This window comes from Anomaloglossus baeobatrachus, chromosome 3 (genome assembly GCF_048569485.1).
Source record: "Anomaloglossus baeobatrachus isolate aAnoBae1 chromosome 3, aAnoBae1.hap1, whole genome shotgun sequence".
Taxonomy (NCBI): Eukaryota; Metazoa; Chordata; class Amphibia; order Anura; family Aromobatidae; genus Anomaloglossus; species Anomaloglossus baeobatrachus.
This window is the reverse complement of record NC_134355.1, coordinates 456414178-456432554: the sequence shown is the minus strand read 5'-3', so window position 1 is coordinate 456432554 and position 18377 is coordinate 456414178. Positions and strand designations below refer to the sequence as shown.

Sequence of the window (18377 nt, the reverse complement as noted above, 5' to 3'; positions counted from 1 at the left end):
TTGGGGAAAGTTGGGGTTTGGTAAACACTTGAATGCTTTTTTTTTTTTTGCAAAAATGAAAACAAAACCACTAATAAAGTGATTTGGAAAATGTCATAATCAAAACATAATGAAAGTTTAATTATTCTATAATGCTAGATGGTGTCAGAGGTCTTGTGCAGTCCATTCTTTGAAGGCTCAGAAGTTGTTATAGCAGCACTATTGAGTAATGAGGTCTAGTAATCACAACTACGGGATTAGGATGCAAAAATATAAAAGAAAAGCTACAGTACTTAGAATAGCAGGATATTTTTATTAAGCTACAATATCTGAGTGTACTAAGGTCACATGTGGGTCTGATTTTACCTGTAATATTTTATGGGGCCTAACTCATAAATTCTAATAACATTTAATTATTTCTTACAGAATCCATTAAGGCAAATTCTAAACATAAAAGCATAATGTTATAACAGGGAGACAACATATTACCTGATCAGATACACCTTCTCCATAACGAAGCAGAGTGACAAAATGTTCACAGTTATTTCCCAGAAGGTCGTAAGATATTTCCTGTCCAATAAGAATCTCTGCCCGCTGGATGATTTCTTCTGCTGGCAGTGGAGTGTACTTATCGTCATACTTATTGTTCACTTTGTAAGTGTCGTCTCCCACAACATCTTTGAGGAGCTGCATCTTAACAAGAGCCTTTCTGCTGAAGACAGACTTTGCGCTTGAAAATGAAGCAACTGTGTTTTCTTCTGCCAATGTAAGATTGAACAAAGTTTCAGATGGCATTCATAAAACTATTTGAAGATACAATTGATTTGCAATTTGTTACCCCACAGAAAGATATACAGAAACAAGCTGTCTGGGGTCTAGCAACAGACAACAGGCTCACATTAAAAATGTTAACGGACGGCCTCCCATGCCGGTACTCACCAAGCTTCAAACTGTAGAGCAGCTGCAATCTAACAAGGGCAGCTTAGAATGGCTGTTGAAATGTCAGCGAAACCGGGGATTCCCAGACAGTCCACCATGCCGATACTTGTCCGGCCTCAAACTGTGTATTAGCTGCGATCTGACGAGGACAGGCACATTCAGCTTAGAATAGATCACAGCTGCTATGCAGTTTTATGTGAGCAAGGATGGTTGACCTTAGGGAGATCAACATCCACCACTGCGGAGACACCATCACGTGTTTCTCAACGCAGTGATTCTAGAGCAATGCCCCCTGGGAAATATTCAAATCAAGAAGGCCTGCGGAGACACCATCACATGTTTCTCAATGCTGGCAAGAAACTAGCCAGGTCTTTCACCGGGAAGGAACAACCACGGGAAGGGCAGTCTCCAGTCAAGGAGACCACCTATGCCAAACATGGTATCCATCCACAGACAGCCGTTTCGGGGTATTTGCCCCTCATCAGTATGGAGTAGGAATCTGGCTAGTGGGACATTGCCTAGTAAAAGACTATGTGAGCAAGGATGGTTGACCTTAGGGAGATCAACATCCACCACTGCGGAGACACCATCACGTGTTTCTCAACGCAGTGATTCTAGAGCAATGCCCTCTGGGAAATATTCAAATCAAGAAGGCCTGCGGAGACACCATCACATGTTTCTCAACGCTGGCAAGAAACTAGCCAGGTCTTTCAACGGGAAGGAACAACCACGGGAAGGGCAGTCTCCAGTCAAGGAGACCACCTATGCCAAACATGGTATCCATCCACATCGTTGCCAGCGTTGAGAAACATGTGATGGTGTCTCCGCAGGCCTTCTTGATTTGAATATTTCCCAGGGGGCATTGCTCTAGAATCACTGCGTTGAGAAACACGTGATGGTGTCTCCGCAGTGGTGGATGTTGATCTCCCTAAGATCAACCATCCTTGCTCACATAGTCTTTTACTTTGCCCTTCCCGTGGTTGTTCCTTCCCGGTGAAAGACCTGGCTAGTTTCTTGCCAGCGTTGAGAAACATGTGATGGTGTCTCCGCAGGCCTTCTTGCTATGCAGTTTTAGGCTGGGTTTGTACCCGCATGGGGGACTGGCTGGGAATCCCTGGTTCCGTTAACATTTCAAGAGCCATTCTAAGCTGAATGTGCCTGCCATTGTTAGATCGCAGCTGCTACGCTGTTTGAGGCTGGGTAGGTACCGCATGGGAGACTGGCTGGGAATCCCCTATTCTGTTGACATATCAATGTTAAATTCCAAATGCCTGGGATACCTGGCGTGTTCTCTAACACTTGGCCCTGAGGAACATGAAAAGAATACAGGCACCAAAGAATATAAATAAGGTTATGGCTTAAAATGTTTTTAGTAACACTGGTGATTGCCAGATGGCGAATAGTTATTTCTTCATCTGAGATAAAAGAATGGAGATTTATGATAACTAAAATTTTAATTTTCAAGTTTAGCATACATGCTAAGAAAAATAAGATATTAGAATTTTGGAACATATATGGCTCTTGAATCAGTTCTTTCCCTCTAGAAGAAAATACTTATTGACTACCATGATTTGACATGAAAAAGGGACTATAGTTTATTCATAGACTTGTCTCCCACTCATAATGCAAGGGGCCAACTCTCTTTCTTATGATGTGGATGGTTTGTAATTCTTTTATGTATTGGATGAAAAGTAATCAAAAGGCCCATTGGTTGCAGCTGCATTCCTTCAGTTACTGATTAGATATATTTACTTCATAGATGTGATATTGGACTTGTCACCAGAACAAAAGTGCTCAGTGTGTACTCTTATTTTAGGACAGGAATATCTGTTGGCGAGTCCCCTTGGTAAAGACCATGAAAATCAGCCCTAAATAAAAAGGCCAATATCTCTAGAAGTGTATGGCAGATTTTAAATACAATGGGATAATCAGGGGATCAGCAAAAGTAAATTAGGAGCTAAAAAATTGACACTTTTGATCAGATGTCAAATTCTCTTTAAAGAGAACCTGTCAGAAGGATTTAGTACTATAAAGAAAAGACATAGTCATAATGGTGCAGTGATGCTTATTAAATGGATACCGGAAGTGAAGGAGTCCAATCTTTTGTTGCTGAATAAACATCCTCTAAAGCTTTCATCTGATGACGTCTTCTGTGTATTGGTAGGACTTGGGGGGTAGGGTTTTCTTCTTCTCCACCCCTCCGCCTGCCTCATCTGTTTCTTTTACAGGTCACTAATTACTCCTCCATGCTGATGCCACCATCATTGCAGTGGCCGGTGTAAGCACAGTCTGATTCTACAGCTGGTCTACAGGAGCCAGAGGCGGCGCATGCGTAGATCAAGATTTCAGCTCAATTACATTTCCATTAAGCTGCAATCTCAATTTGCGCATGCGCCGCCTCTGGCACCATTTTATGGAAGACAGTGTGCAGTGTGATTCTACAGATGGTCTTCAATAAAACGGCACGGGGGGGTGGCCCATGCTCAGTTCGAAAATTTCAGCTTACTGACCTCTTTATTAAGAGGAAATCTTGTTCTGCCCATGCGCCACTTCAGGAGACATTTTACTGAAGACCTTCAGACCGCCTACAGAATCACACTGCACATGCGCCATCCACTACAATGATGGTGGCAGTGGCGCAGAATTTCAAAAAGGAGGAAGATCACTGAATAATTAGTTACCTGTAGCAGAAACAGAGGAAGCAGATGAAAAATGTAAAGGAAGATTATTCAACAACTACACTGGTTCCTTCACTGCAGGTATCCATTTAATGGCGCACAGCCATGGATTACATCTTTATCCACATCTTCTGTTTATGATACTTCAGCCTCCTGATGATCCTTGTATCCTGAAGGGGAAACGCGTCGAGGCGATGTGAAGCATATTCTAAAGGGAAGTAAACATTTTCTTTCCTCTGGGTGCACTTTGTTCACCTTTATATGCTTCAGCAGTGTTTATCTGATTATCTTTGGACACTGCACTGGTTTGCATGCACCTGCCCAGACTAGGGCAATGCAGTGTCTATTGAGATAGATTACAATTGTGTTGAAGTGTTCCATGTTTGATGGCCACAATATGTCAGAACAAGGAAGTTAATAACCATCTGATGCAATAAGTGTATATATTAATTTGGGGTTGGATTCCCCTATCCTGCCTTGTGTAGCTGTCTTCCATCTTTGTAAGCAGCATGTAATTCCACATACTGGGATTGAAAGTTACCCATTTTTGCATGTATGAGTACCTTTGTGTGGCCATCAGGAGTGTAATTAATTTTTTAATTCACTTGTGAGTTAGGGTTTAGTGAGGGTCAGCCGACGTGGAACGGGGGCGCCCAAAACAGTTACGGTGTCAAACCCTCCGTTGGCAGGTAGGAGCAAGGTCCCCTTAGGGAAACTTTAGGGACCCCATATATTTCAGCTCCTCCCCTCATGTGACCCTATGTGTGTGACATCACTAGGGTGTTTTGATTACTTTTAATAATATATTAATAAAATAAGTCATTTTAATTGGAATTTGAGGTTTTCCCGTTTACACATTTTGAACTCAAACCAACCATATAGGAATTGTGTATTTTCTCATGCGCCACTTCAGGAGACATTTTACTGAAGACCTTCAGACCGCCTACAGAATCACACTGCACATGCGCCATCCACTACAATGATGGTGGCAGTGGCGCAGAATTTCAAAAAGGAGGAAGATCACTGAATAATTAGTTACCTGTAGCAGAAACAGAGGAAGCAGATGAAAAATGTAAAGGAAGATTATTCAACAACTACACTGGTTCCTTCACTGCAGGTATCCATTTAATCAGCAACACAGTGCCACAGAGCCATTATGGCCATGGCTTTGCTTTACAGTTCTAAATCCTGCTGACAGTTTCTCTTTAAGATGCATCTACATCACCTAACTTATCAGCGTTAAATTACCACCGATCAGTGAATATTTACGGGCCATTTAATAGTCTGTATATACAGAAATACTGTGCAATAGGTGTTAAACTGCCATTATTCTTGTCAGCAAGTGTCCTGTGTACAGAGAATGATGATCTTCTGATAACGATTATTTTTTTTTATCATTCCACCCAAAGAATTAGAAAGAATTTTGCTGAATTTTACCCAAGGGTAAGCAGCCTGCTTAGAGGTTCGTTCACAATAGTCTTACGAAGTAAATCAACCTTTAAATACTACACCAAATCCAATAAAATTCCAGAACTGGTACAATAGAGATTAGAAATTAGATTAAAACTGTGAAGAAGGTTCAGCTTTATGATGTAGCAGATGCATTGTTGAAACTTGAATTGGTACATTTCTAATACTCCAGAGCTAATTTTAATAAACCATAGCAGGATTATTTTCACCCCATTACACAAGAAAGATGCTAGAATAAATGCCTATAAAATTAATCCAACTGAGAAGAACTTTATCAACACCATGCATTCACCCAATATATACACTGATCTACTGAATAATCAGAGATAAGCATCAAATAACGAAGATTACATAGCAGAAAATAACTTTAAGGTGGCAAGGATAATCTATAGTCTGCTGAATGGTATGCATCAACATGTTCTGTACCAGAAATGACCAGGAATGATCAAAGGACAAGATGTGTTGACTACGGAATCAACAGACTTAGGGCAGACACTAAAAGAAGAAGGATACAGTACAAGAACTCTGCATGGGCCTACCTCCTATCCGATAGCTCATCATATGGTACCTAATTATTTCTGTATGACAATTCACCAGTACTTTCGAGCAATGACGTTTATCATTTTATACCTCATATGCCCACTAAATTATAGCAAGAAACTTTAAATATGACTGTGGCAGCTGTATAGGTTGGAAGATTGATATGTTCGGCTACTTTTTAGACCACTATTGATGACTTTAAGCCAAATCACATGATAACCAAAGATACATTTTTATCCACTGGATCATAACAGAGGTTCAATGAAACACTGGTTTGACCGTAATGTTATTTTCTAGCATGCCCATAAATAAGGACTGAAAGATAGAAACGTAACAAAAAGTATTTAATTGGAAAAAGCTTTCTGCATTTATCACATAAGTTTATTCTTGGAACAGAAAACAAAAAATGATCATCCATATACATACCCATTGGTGCAACATTGATGACATAGCCATCACCAAGATACAGTGCCCAGTGCTGGTATGCTGGGCGAAATATTTCAATCAGGTCCCCAGGCTGGAGATCTTTGGGAACCTCCTCATTGTTTCTGTCACTTGAGGCCATCTGAAAAACAGGAATTACAACCAATTCCTATTACAATTCGGAATCGGTAACATGTTTATTCTCACTATCCAAGAGAGCAGAATGGGTATATAATGAGTGTTTATAATAGACAATTACGATATCACAAATCTATGCTTCAATATTCTCCAACGTCTTTGTACCAGTTGCATGTATATCATTATATGCATATTCTTCCATAGATTCTCACACTCAAATATTTTTAGTGACCACAAAGTCAACTAGTCAAATTATAGACATAAGAAATTCCCTCAAGTTCATGGTTATTGTGCCGAAATTTTCAACAATAAAACATTAACCTCTAAAGCGACCTTTTATTAGAAATTCTTAACAACTGAAAGTTTGGCTGTGATACAATACGCATAAGAATATAGTAAAATGTAGATAGATAAGGTATACTGTTATGATCCAGGATCAGTATTCTCCTCTTCAGAGTTTCCCAGACCCGGCCTGGTCAAGTCAGGTGTTAACTCCCATCAGCCTTGTTCTGGTTTTAGAAGACACTATATCTGGTCTCCTGGTGCTTGTTATAGTTACTCTGCTGTACTTCAGCTGCCTTTCTGTTACAGTGTTACTTTTTCTCTCCTTCTCTACTCTGCTGCCATCTTGTGGGGAATACTACGTCTTACCAGCTCTTTGTACAGCATGACATATGCTTACCCCATTATCACTGATAGTGTGCAGGGCATGCCATCGATATTGTCTGAAAGGCCCTGTGCGCACTTGCCGGTTTTTGCCGCGGATTTCCTGCGGTTTTGCTGCATGTTTCGCTGCAGAAAATGTTCATAACATCTCTGCAGTGAATCACCAGCAAAACCTATGGGAAAAAAAATGCTGTGCGCACTATGCGGATTTTGACAGCTGCATGTTTTGCTGTGGGATTCCCGCAGCAAAAACAATTGCATGTCACTTCCTTTCCACACATCGCTGCGGGATTTCACTCCATTGACTGCAATGTAATCGTGAAATCCCGCAGGGAATAACGCAGGCAGCAAATTCTGTGCGGTTCATTGCATTTTCCTGCGTTATTCCCTCCGGTATTTCGTGGTTTACCCGCGGTAATGTTCATCGCTGCCTGCGGTTTGCAGGGAAGTGATGTCATTATGACAGGAAGAGGAAGCGGAGCGGAGAGTAAACACACACATCACAGACACAGACATAGAATACACACAGATCGCACTCACACACAGACACAGACATATAGAATACACATAGAAAGCAAACGGAAATAGAAAAAAAACACGTGGGCTCCGCCGTATTTTTATCTTCCAGCCGAGGTAAACACACAGCGGCGTCCCAGTATTCTCAGGCTGGGGAGGGTGAGGGCAGGGTTAATGCCCCCCTTCCTCCCGTAGCCGAGAATATCAGCCGCAGCTGCTCCGGGACTGTCGCATCCATTATGCGGCAGTACCGGAGTGTCCCCAGCTCTTCCTGTTGCCATGATGCGGTGTCAGACAGGGTAATAAGGAGTTAATGGCGGCGGATCGCCGCCACTAAGTCCAGGCTTGATCATGGCAGCGTCTATGTGACAGCTGACATGATCAACCCGTAAGTAAAGTAAAAAAACACAAAAACCAAAAAATCCTTTATTTTAAATAAAACACAAATAAGCCTCCTCGTTCACCCTTTTATTAACCTCTCCCAAAACACACAGCTCCGGCATAATCCACGTCCTGCGTTGCTTGCATCCAGCCGTGACTGACACTGACACAGAGCTTAATGCAGCCTCGCAGCGAGACAGCAGAGGTAACCACAGGGCATTTCCCACGGCCGGTAATATGAACTCACATTACCGCTTGGGAGAAATGCAGCGAACGGTCCTTTATCTATCTATCTATCTATCTATCTATCTATCCCTCTATCCCTCTATCTGTCCCTCTATATATTCTTCTATCTATTTGTCTATTTATTTATCTATCTACTATCTATCTCAGAAGGAAATTATTTTTTTTTTATTTTTTTTTCAATGTGCTTTATTGTATTGAATGCAATAAAACACATGCACCAACCCGCACGCGGCAAAACCCGCGGCAATACCGCGAACAATACCGCGGTAAAACCGCAGCAAACCGCGGAAAACCGCATGCGGTTTTCTGGTGCGGTTTGCCGTGGTTTTTTACCGCGGGTGCGGTAATCTTTCAGACCCTGTGGAATTTTCTTAAAAAAATTCAATTTTCCAGTGCCACAGGGCCTAAGGTAGGAAAGCCAATCTGCAGGATTTAAAAGTGTTGGAGCTGATGTGGAGCCAGTAGAAAAGGCTTTAGGACCAGAACATCTGTTAATGCTAAGAACCAACTGCCACTACAGTCTCCACTACTGCAGCCAGGTTAATTTCATGCTGCATTGATCACTGTATATGAACTGAATCACTCCAATTGAGCCCTTTATTACTTTTTGAAAAGTAAGATTTTAATCAATGTCCAAAATTTGGACAAGATTGAGCTACAAAGAACAACATTTTTTAAAAGGAACTTGTCAGCTGATACATGCTGCCCAATCCATGGGCAGCATGTATCAGGCATTGGCTGTATTACCTCAGCCAGGTATGTTTGACTCTGAAATGCTGTTGTAGACTGGAGACTGAGATGTGTTGTAGACTAGTCAAAGAGGTGGAACCTAGGCAGCTTTTCCCTGGCCTGAACAGACAGGTCTTTGCCTATATGCGCACCTAGGTGTAAGTACTGTTGAACTGACAATCCAGGGAAGCAAGTAGGAAGAAACCGATCAAAGAATGGAGTGACCCAATAAGTAGAGTTAAAAGAAAGTATGCTTAGTAGTAAGGCCCCAGGGAGACTACAAATATTAAAGGTAATGTGCCAAGACAATGTAAATGGGAGCCGAAGTGAGTGTCACAGGTGGGAGTGTGCTAAGCGTAAAAGAGCTTGAATCTTGAGTTCGGCCATATTGGCAAGCTCACTCCTCTACCAGGATAATTGAACATGGAACCGTGGCATGATTGAATGGATTTTATGAGCTATGCCAGTGATGGCGAACCTGTGGCACTCCAGCTGTTGCAAAACTGCAATTCCCATCATGCCTGGCCATTCAAAGCAAAAGCTTTGGCTGTGAAGACATGATGGGAATTGTAGTTTTGCAACAGCTGGAGTGCCACAGGTTAGCCATCACTGAGCTATGCTATTGTGCTAGGTTGGGTTGAGCTCAATCAAGCAACACCTGTGAGAAGAGGAAGAAAACATGGTGAAAGTGGAAAAGGTGTGTCTAATGGTGCTCTGTGCTACTGAAACCTTCAATAAGTATTGATGAGTGAGCAAAAGCAAAAAATGGATGAGTGCTCGGTACTCGAATCAAGCAGGTCAGACACTTGGACGGGCTCAATTCGAGTACAAAGTGTAATGGAAGTCAAGGTAAAACATGAGCATTTTTCCAGAAGACCCTAACAAGAGGGCTAAGGAGGCAGGAAAAACACTGAAATAGATGCAGACAGCACTCAAATGGAATATGAACAGCATTGGGAAGACACCTGGATGCATCTCTGACTCAGGTCGCAACTGGGAACAATATTTTCCGAGTATTAGGGTATGTGCACACATTGAGTATTCGGATGCAGAAAATTCTGCACCATTTCGGAATCTCTTGACAGGAAAAACACAGTGGAATAAATGTGCTTTTTGCAGCGTTTATGACACATTTTCAATGCATTTTTGCATGCCTTTTTCACTTGTATTTTTTTTAGCCTTTTTGGACACCAATGACTGCTATATAGATGGATATTAAATATAAATAGATAAATAGATAAATAGATAGATAGATAGATAGATAGATAGATAGAGGTATATAAACAAATAGACAGATAGACATATAATTTCACAACCCTCGACATATAATAAAATTACACCTTTTAGAGCTTATTGGACAGCTTTTTTATGTTAAAATACGTCAATGAAAAAAATCACTTGGGGACCCCCCTTATTTTTGATAACCAGCAAAGGTAAAGCAGACATCTGTGGGTTTAACAAGCTTTTAAAGTCCATGGTTATTGGGCCCTTTCCATCCTAAAAATACCAGCCCGCAGCCACTCAAGAAGTGGCACATCACAATTCTGGTGTTTCACCTCGGCTCTTCCCAATTGGCCTGGTGTGGTGGCAATGGGGATAATGGTAATTGTGGTTCATGTCAGCTGGGCAGTGTCTGCTGGCATCAAGCCCTGGTGTTAGTAATGGAGAGGCATCTATCAGAGACCCCCACTACTAATCTAGTAAGTAAAAAGAAAAAATATAGATAGAAAAATACTTTATTTAAAAAAGAAAACACTTCCTTACACTTTCCTTTTTTCACTATTTTGTTAAAAAAAATCACATACAGGTCCGCTGTAGTGCAAGGATTCCGACTTAGTCCACAAATTCAAATGTGAAAGACATAAAAAGCAAGAACAAGGGACAAGACACTGTCCCTTGTTCACCAATTTATTAAAAATCCAACTTATTTCTGCGGTTCCCATGGCATTCCTCGATTACCTGCATCAAAAGCTGCAAGACCTTGGACTCTGCTGAAAGGTGACATGAGGAATTCAGATAACCAGAGACTGTGATCAGTTACTGTGACAATACCAGGGGGGAGGAGGGGTTGTGCATCTGTATATCTGTCTATACATCTGTCTGTCTATATGTATGTATGTCTATCTATCTATCAAGTACTTCTATCTCTATAGCATGCATCAGTGTCCAAAACCGCAAAAAAAGGATACAAGGCATCCAAGAAATGCCGAAATAGTGGAGAAATTTCTGCATCCAAATACACAATGTGTGCATATACGCTAATCAATGTTTGCCATAATGTGCATTTAATGTGATGTGCCACTTCTTGGGTAGTTGCAGGCTGCTATGTTTAGTTTAGGAAGGGCCAAATAACCATAGACATTCCCAGCCTGATAATATCAGTCCACAGCTGTCTGCTTTACCTTTGCTGGTTATCAAAAATAGGGGGGGACTTCACGTCTGTTTATTTACTATGTCTCCTCCACCACCTTCCCTACACTGAATGCAGGTAATATTGCTTTTTTCAGAGAAGGAATAGTATGTAGCCCTTAAGAGGACTACACCTCATCTAAGATTAACACACTGTGCCAAGCTACACTTGGAATAGTCCATAGGGTCTTGCCTCACCTTTGGAAGGTCGTAATGATGCGAGGAAAGTTTGAAACACATGGAAGATGGCACATGCTATGTGGTCCAAGATAGCTCTGAATGCAAATATTGGACAGTGGTGTAGTGTAAAAACAAGGACCCGCCTATTGTGGGCAGTGGAGAAGTGGAAGGGTGTGAAGATCTGGTCAGCCCTCAAAAGTTACATCTACAGGAGGAAGTAGCGCACCTTAAAGAGTAAGCCCACAGTGAGCAGTGCCTACCCCACAGGGCGAAGTGGAGAGAGAACGTCTCCTGTTGTAAAGTAAAAGCAGAGATCAGGTAGAGACCTGGAGGAAATAGGATGGTGAGCAGAAAGAGACCCCACCCAATGCTAAGTGGAACTGTGACACAGGATGCTGAGAGGTGAGTGGTACGGCACCATTTTGTGAGTGGAGGTCAGAGGGAGTGCAGAGCTGCAGGATGGCAGAGGAGATGCCGCACAGAGTGCTCAATGGGAGCAGCCATGGTATGGCGAGCAAGCCAGAGTATGATGGACAAAGCTGGTGGCAGAGTTTGACGGCTGGGTGGTCTGGTGGAGAAAGTCACCTGGGTCCAGAGCCAAAGCCTGAGCTTGAAGCTCAGGTCTTTACCCTCTTGCACATGAGCATATAAATTGGAAGAGTGAAATGAGATAAAAAAATCATATTCCATTAAGACCAAGATTGTATCGATATATGCCAAGTATTGTAGAAGATGGAAAGATTAATCTCTCCATTGTTTCTGCCCCTCTGATCCGACACTCACATGTGAGAGAATTAGACCACAGTAGAATTGTGACTCCCTGGACTAACCAGGTAGTCACAGATAGCACCCCGCACAACACCTGTCCCCTAATAAGGTGTCACCAGCCAACCAGTAAAACCCTAGTCACCCCTCTCAGGGCTTGATGTTCACACCAGGGGCAGAGCCAGGCAGTTGGCCATGCCCACCGAGGAGTTCAGAGAGCCTGAGGCGGAAAAACATGAGAAGAAGTTTGGAGGAGTCATTTAGTGGAGGTGAAGTGAATGGAAGCAGGCCTGTGCCCAGGTCTGCGGCAGTCTGACAGGTGCCAGGGTTGGAGCCCGGGTACCTTTGGCTAGGAGGCAAGCGGTGGCCTCAGCCTGCAGGAGCCGGGAAGATGGCTTGGTGGAACCGTGGTGGACCAGGACAGGGTAGTGGCCCGCCGGTACCGACATGGGGAACCAACTCGGAAACCGGAGCACAAAGGGGGGTACTCAGACCCTGAAACGAGGTCCAGAAGCCACTGAAACGAGTTAATTAACTGATTGCGATCTGGATTATAGGTCCTTTCCCACCCAAAGTCCCGACTGAAGACAACAGCCCAACAAGGGGGATAGAAAGCCACTGCACAGGCTAAGAGATCCCACGGGCCAGCGTCTGCGGGCAAAAGGGCTCTCCCAACATTCACAAAGCTGGGGAGCGGACCCCGTCGCTGAAGCGCAGGCAGTCCACAGATACATAACACGGTGCAGGAAAAAGGCAGAGACCACCAACCGGGTGGGGAACCCGACGCAGCCGGCTGTGGGCACCGACCACCATCAACTTGGTTTACCAGAGACTTGTGTGTGTTACTATTCGTGAGTACAACAGTGACCTCCGGCCGCGCACCTCCCTGCACCGCCCAACCACACAACACCCAACGGGTCCCGAGGCAATCATCCCTGCCCACGGAGGGGTTAACATTTTGCTGTGCAACATCTCCCCTGGGTGCCCAGTAAACGCAGTGGTGGTGTCCACCATCACCACAACCCGTGGGTGGCGTCACAAACTCAAACACGGCTCCGGCCGTACACCTACGTCCCCCTAAAGTGCCAGCCCCCCCTTTCAGATCGAAGTGGACCATGGGGCCCCCGGGTCCGGAGATGCTCGAGTCACCACCCGGCGAGTCCGGATCCGAGCGGCTCGGTTGACACCGAGAACGGGGCGGTACAGAATGACACTCGGCTGAGACTCGAAGCTGTATTTGAGCCAAGTGTCAACAGAATATCGCATCTGATATTTCCACAAAGGATGTCTTAAGCTTGTGTGACCATGGCTTTAGGTGTATGAGATTACAAGGGGCTGAATCTAAATGCATGTCACATTTTTAAGATTTATCAGAAAACTTTGAATAATTTCCTTCAGACTTCACAAATACTTGTTACTTTGTATTCGTATTGCACAAAAAATCCAAACAAAATGCGTGTGTTGTGAAAAAAATGTGAGTATGAATGCAACACAGTATGAATACATCACAATACACATATACTGTGTATATATATATATATATATATATATAAAAATATATATCTTTTATATATATATATATATATATATATATATATATATATATATATATATATATATATATATATATATATATATATATATATATATATATATATATATAGATATCTATATATATATATATATATATATATATATATATATGTATACAGTGCCTACAAGTAGTATTCAACCCCCTGCAGATTTAGCAGGTTTACACATTCGGAATTAACTTGGCATTGTGACATTTGGACTGTAGATCAGCCTGGAAGTGTGAAATGCACTGCAGCAAAAAAGAATGTTATTTCTTTTTTTTTTTTTTTTTTTTTTAAATTGTGAAAAGTTTATTCAGAGGTTCATTTATTATTCAACCCCTCAATCCACCAGAATTCTGTTTGGTTCCCCTAAAGTATTAAGAAGTATTTCAGGCACAAAGAACAATGAGCTTCACATGTTTGGATTAATTATCTCTTTTTCCAGCATTTTCTTACTAATTAAGACCCTCCCCAAACTTGTGAACAGCACTCATACTTGGTCAACATGGGAAAGACAAAGGAGCATTCCAAGGTCATCAGAGACAAGATCGTGGAGGGTCACAAGGCTGGCAAGGGGTACAAAACCCTTTCCAAGGAGTTGGGCCTACCTGTCTCCACTGTTGGGAGCATCATCCGGAAGTGGAAGGCTTATGGAACTACTGTTAGCCTTCCACGGCCTGGACAGCCTTTGAAAGTTTCCACCCGTGCCGAGGCCAGGCTTGTCCGAAGAGTCAAGGCTAACCCAAGGACAACAAGGAAGGAGCTCCGGGAAGATCTCATGGCAGTGGGGACATTGGTTTCAGTCAATACCATAAGTAACGCACTCCACCGCAATGGTCTCCGTTCCAGACAAGCCCGTAAGGTACCTTTACTTTCAAAGCGTCATGTCAAGGTTCGTCTACAGTTTGCTCATGATCATTTGGAGGATTCTGAGACAGACTGGTTCAAGGTTCTCTGGTCTGATGAGACCAAGATCGAGATCTTTGGTGCCAACCACACACATGACGTTTGGAGACTGGATGGCATTGCATACGACCCCAAGAATACCATCCCTACAGTCAAGCATGGTGGTGGCAGCATCATGCTGTGGGGCTGTTTCTCAGCCAAGGGGCCTGGCCATCTGGTCCGCATCCATGGGAAGATGGATAGCACGGCCTACCTGGAGATTTTGGCCAATTACCTCCGCTCCTCCATCAAGGATCTTAAGATGGGTCGTCATTTCCTCTTCCAACAAGACAACGACCCAAAGCACACAGCCAAGAAAACCAAGGCCTGGTTCAAGAGGGAAAAAATCAAGGTGTTGCAGTGGCCTAGTCAGTCTCCTGACCTTAACCCAATTGAAAACTTGTGGAAGGAGCTCAAGATTAAAGTCCACATGAGACACCCAAAGAACCTAGATAACTTGGAGAAGATCTGCATGGAGGAGTGGGCCAAGATAACTCCAGAGACCTGTGCCGGCCTGATCAGGTCTTATAAAAGACGATTATTAGCTGTAATTGCAAACAAGGGTTATTCCACAAAATATTAAACCTAGGGGTTGAATAATAATTGATCCACACTTTTATGTTGAAAATTTATTAAAATTTAACTGAGCAACATAACTTGTTGGTTTGTAAGATTTATGCATCTGTTAATAAATCCTGCTCTTGTTTGAAGTTTGCAGGCTCTAACTTATTTGCATCTTATCAAACCTGCTAAATCTGCAGGGGGTTGAATACTACTTGTAGGCACTGTATATAGATAAATATATATATATATATTTTATATATATATATATATATATATATATATATATATATATATATATGTGTATATCTATATATACCTACATACACACTGTATATATACTGAAAACAACGCCAATCCCTAAGGAATGGACAGGACCTAAACAGTCAAATTACAAAAAAAAAAAAAAACGGGTCATGGGGGGGCAAATATATACAAAACGTCCAGGCTGCGAGACACAAAACAGAAAAAACAAATGGCCTTTCTTTGCAGGTAACAGGTTTCACAGTCCTAACAAAGGTGTTACAATGTTACAATGTTAAGCCAGCTTTACACCTTACAATTAGGTGTGCGATCTCGTATGCGATGTGACACGTCCAGGTCGCATATGCGATCTAATGAGATTGCATGTAGGTCGTTCATTTGCTGTCACACGTGCGTTAGTAGTCTATGTTAAATTGATCAATTTTGTGTGCGATCCTTTAGATCATGTGTTCTGTGACGTATGCATTGGGCACCCTTTTTTTTTTTTTTTATTTATTGACTTGCCAAGCGTGTGTAATGTGTAGGGATGCGTTTTTACTATGTCATCTGCCATTCAGCTCTGCTACATGGCCGCTGACAGCAGACACAGACAGCCATGTAGCAGCGGTGAATGGCAGATGACAGCAGACACAGACAGAGCCGCACTGTCAGAATGAACTCGGGTGAACCTCACCCGACTTCATTGTCATGCTGCGGCTCTGTCTGTGTCGCGTCCTGATTAGCGGTCACCTGTGAAGGACTCACCGGTGACCGCTAAACTCCTGAGTAACTGAATTGAGCAGCCCTCTCTCATATACTCACCGATCCCCGATCCCCGGCGCTGCACGGCATTCACACTGCTCCGGCGGCTTTCACTGTTTTGAAAAAGCCGGCCGCCCATTAAACAATCTCGTATTCCCTGCTTACCCCGCCCACCGGCGCGTATGATTGGTTACAGTGAGACACGCCCCCCACGCTGAGTGACAGGTGTCACACTGAACCCAATCACAGCAGCCGGTGGGCGTGTCTATACTGTGTAGTGAAATAAATAATTAAATAATTAAAAAAAATGGCGTGCGGTCCCCCCCCAATTTTAAAACCAGCCAGATAAAGCCATACGGCTGAAGGCTGGTATTCTCAGGATGGGTAGCTCCACGTTATGGGGAGCCCCCCAGCCTAACAATATCAGCCAACAGCCGCCCAGAATTGCCGCATGCATTAGATGCGACAGTTCTGGGACTGTACCCGGCTCTTCCCGATTTGCCCTGGTGCGTTGGCAAATCGGGGTAATAAGGAGTTATTGGCAGCCCATAGCTGCCAATAAGTCCTAGATTAATCATGTTAAGCGTCTATGAGACACCCTCCATGATTAATCTGTAAATTACAGTAAATAAACACACACACACGAAAAAAATCATTTATTAGGAATAAAAAACACAAACATATACCCTGGTTCACCACTTTAATCAGCCCCAAAAAGCCCTCCATGTCCGGCGTAATCCAGGATGCTCCAGCGTCGCTTCCAGCGCTGCTGCATATAGGTGACCGGAGCTGCAGAAGACACAGCCGCTCCGGTCACCTCCACGCAGCTAATGAAGACAGCCGCGCGATCAGCTGATCTGTCACTGAGGTTACCCGCTGTCACTGGATCCAGCGGTGGATGCAGCGGTGGCCGCGGGTAACCTCAGTGACAGCTCAGCTGATCGCGCTACTCACCGCCGCTCCGGTCAGCTCCAGTCAGCAACTGAGGTGAGTAGCGCGATCAGCTGAGCTGTCACTGAGGTTACCCGCGGCCACCGCTGCATCCACCGCTGGATCCAGTGACAGCAGGTAACCTCAGTGACAGATCAGCTGATCGCACGGCTGTCTTCATTAGCTGCGTGGAGGTGACCGGAGCGGCTGTGTCTTCTGCAGCTCCGGTCACCTCCATGCAGCAGCGCTGGAAGCGACGCTGGAGCATCCTGGATTACGCCGGACATGGAGGGCTTTTTGGGGCTGATTAAAGTGGTTAACCAGGGTATATGTTTGTGTTTTTTATTCCTAATAAATGATTTTTTTCGGGTGTGTGTGTTTATTTACTGTAATTTACAGATTAATCATGGAGGGTGTCTCATAGACGCTTAACATGATTAATCTAGGACTTATTGGCAGCTATGGGCTGCCAATAACTCCTTATTACCCCGATTTGCCAACGCACCAGGGCAAATCGGGAAGAGCCGGGTACAGTCCCAGAACTGTCGCATCTAATGCATGCGGCAATTCTGGGCGGCTGTTGGCTGATATTGTTAGGCTGGGGGGCTCCCCGTAATGTGGAGCTCCCCATCCTGAGAATACCAGCCTTCAGCCGTATGGCTTTATCTGGCTGGTTTTAAAATTGGGGGGGACCGCACGCCATTTTTTTTAATTATTTAATTATTTATTTCACTACACAGTATAGACACGCCCACCGGCTGCTGTGATTGGGTGCAGTGTGACACCTGTCACTCAGCGTGGGGGGCGTGTCTCACTGTAACCAATCATACGCGCCGGTAGGCGGGGTAAGCAGGGAATACGAGATTGTTTAATGGGTGGCCGGCTTTTTCAAAACAGTAAAAGCCGCCGGAGCAGTGTGAATGCCGTGCAGCGCCGGGGATCGGGGATCGGTGAGTATATGAGAGAGGGGGTAAGAGGGATAGACTGACATGGACAGAGAGAGAGGGACAGAGATAGTGACCGACTGACAGAGATTAGTGCATGACAGACATTGTGAGGCGCTTCAGAACGCAGCTTTTCAGCTCCGCTCTGAAACAGACCTTTTTTAAGCTGCGGTGCAGAGCGCACACCTGCGCACATAGCCTCAGACATCAAAATCGTATGATGGATGTCACACGTTACAATTGACTAGTTTCGTACTACCAAACGTCCAATGTATGAGGAATAAACGACGTGTATGCGATCACCGTATTTTCGTTCAATATCGATCGCACGTAGGTTTCACACGCAAATACGTCACGAA

General features: G+C 43.6%; 1 protein-coding gene across 1 annotated transcript in view; it reads right to left on the bottom strand.

Annotated features, from left to right (window-relative positions):
- The window catches only part of PLAAT1 (phospholipase A and acyltransferase 1), a 62193-nt gene that overhangs the window by 14690 nt on the left and 29126 nt on the right, over positions 1-18377 (bottom strand). The window contains exons 2-3 of the mRNA XM_075340492.1: positions 6033-6171; positions 469-737 (exon numbers count right to left, since the gene is read on the bottom strand). Coding sequence (XP_075196607.1) covers positions 469-737; positions 6033-6171 — 408 coding nt within the window. The remainder of the gene's footprint in view (positions 1-468; positions 738-6032; positions 6172-18377) is intronic.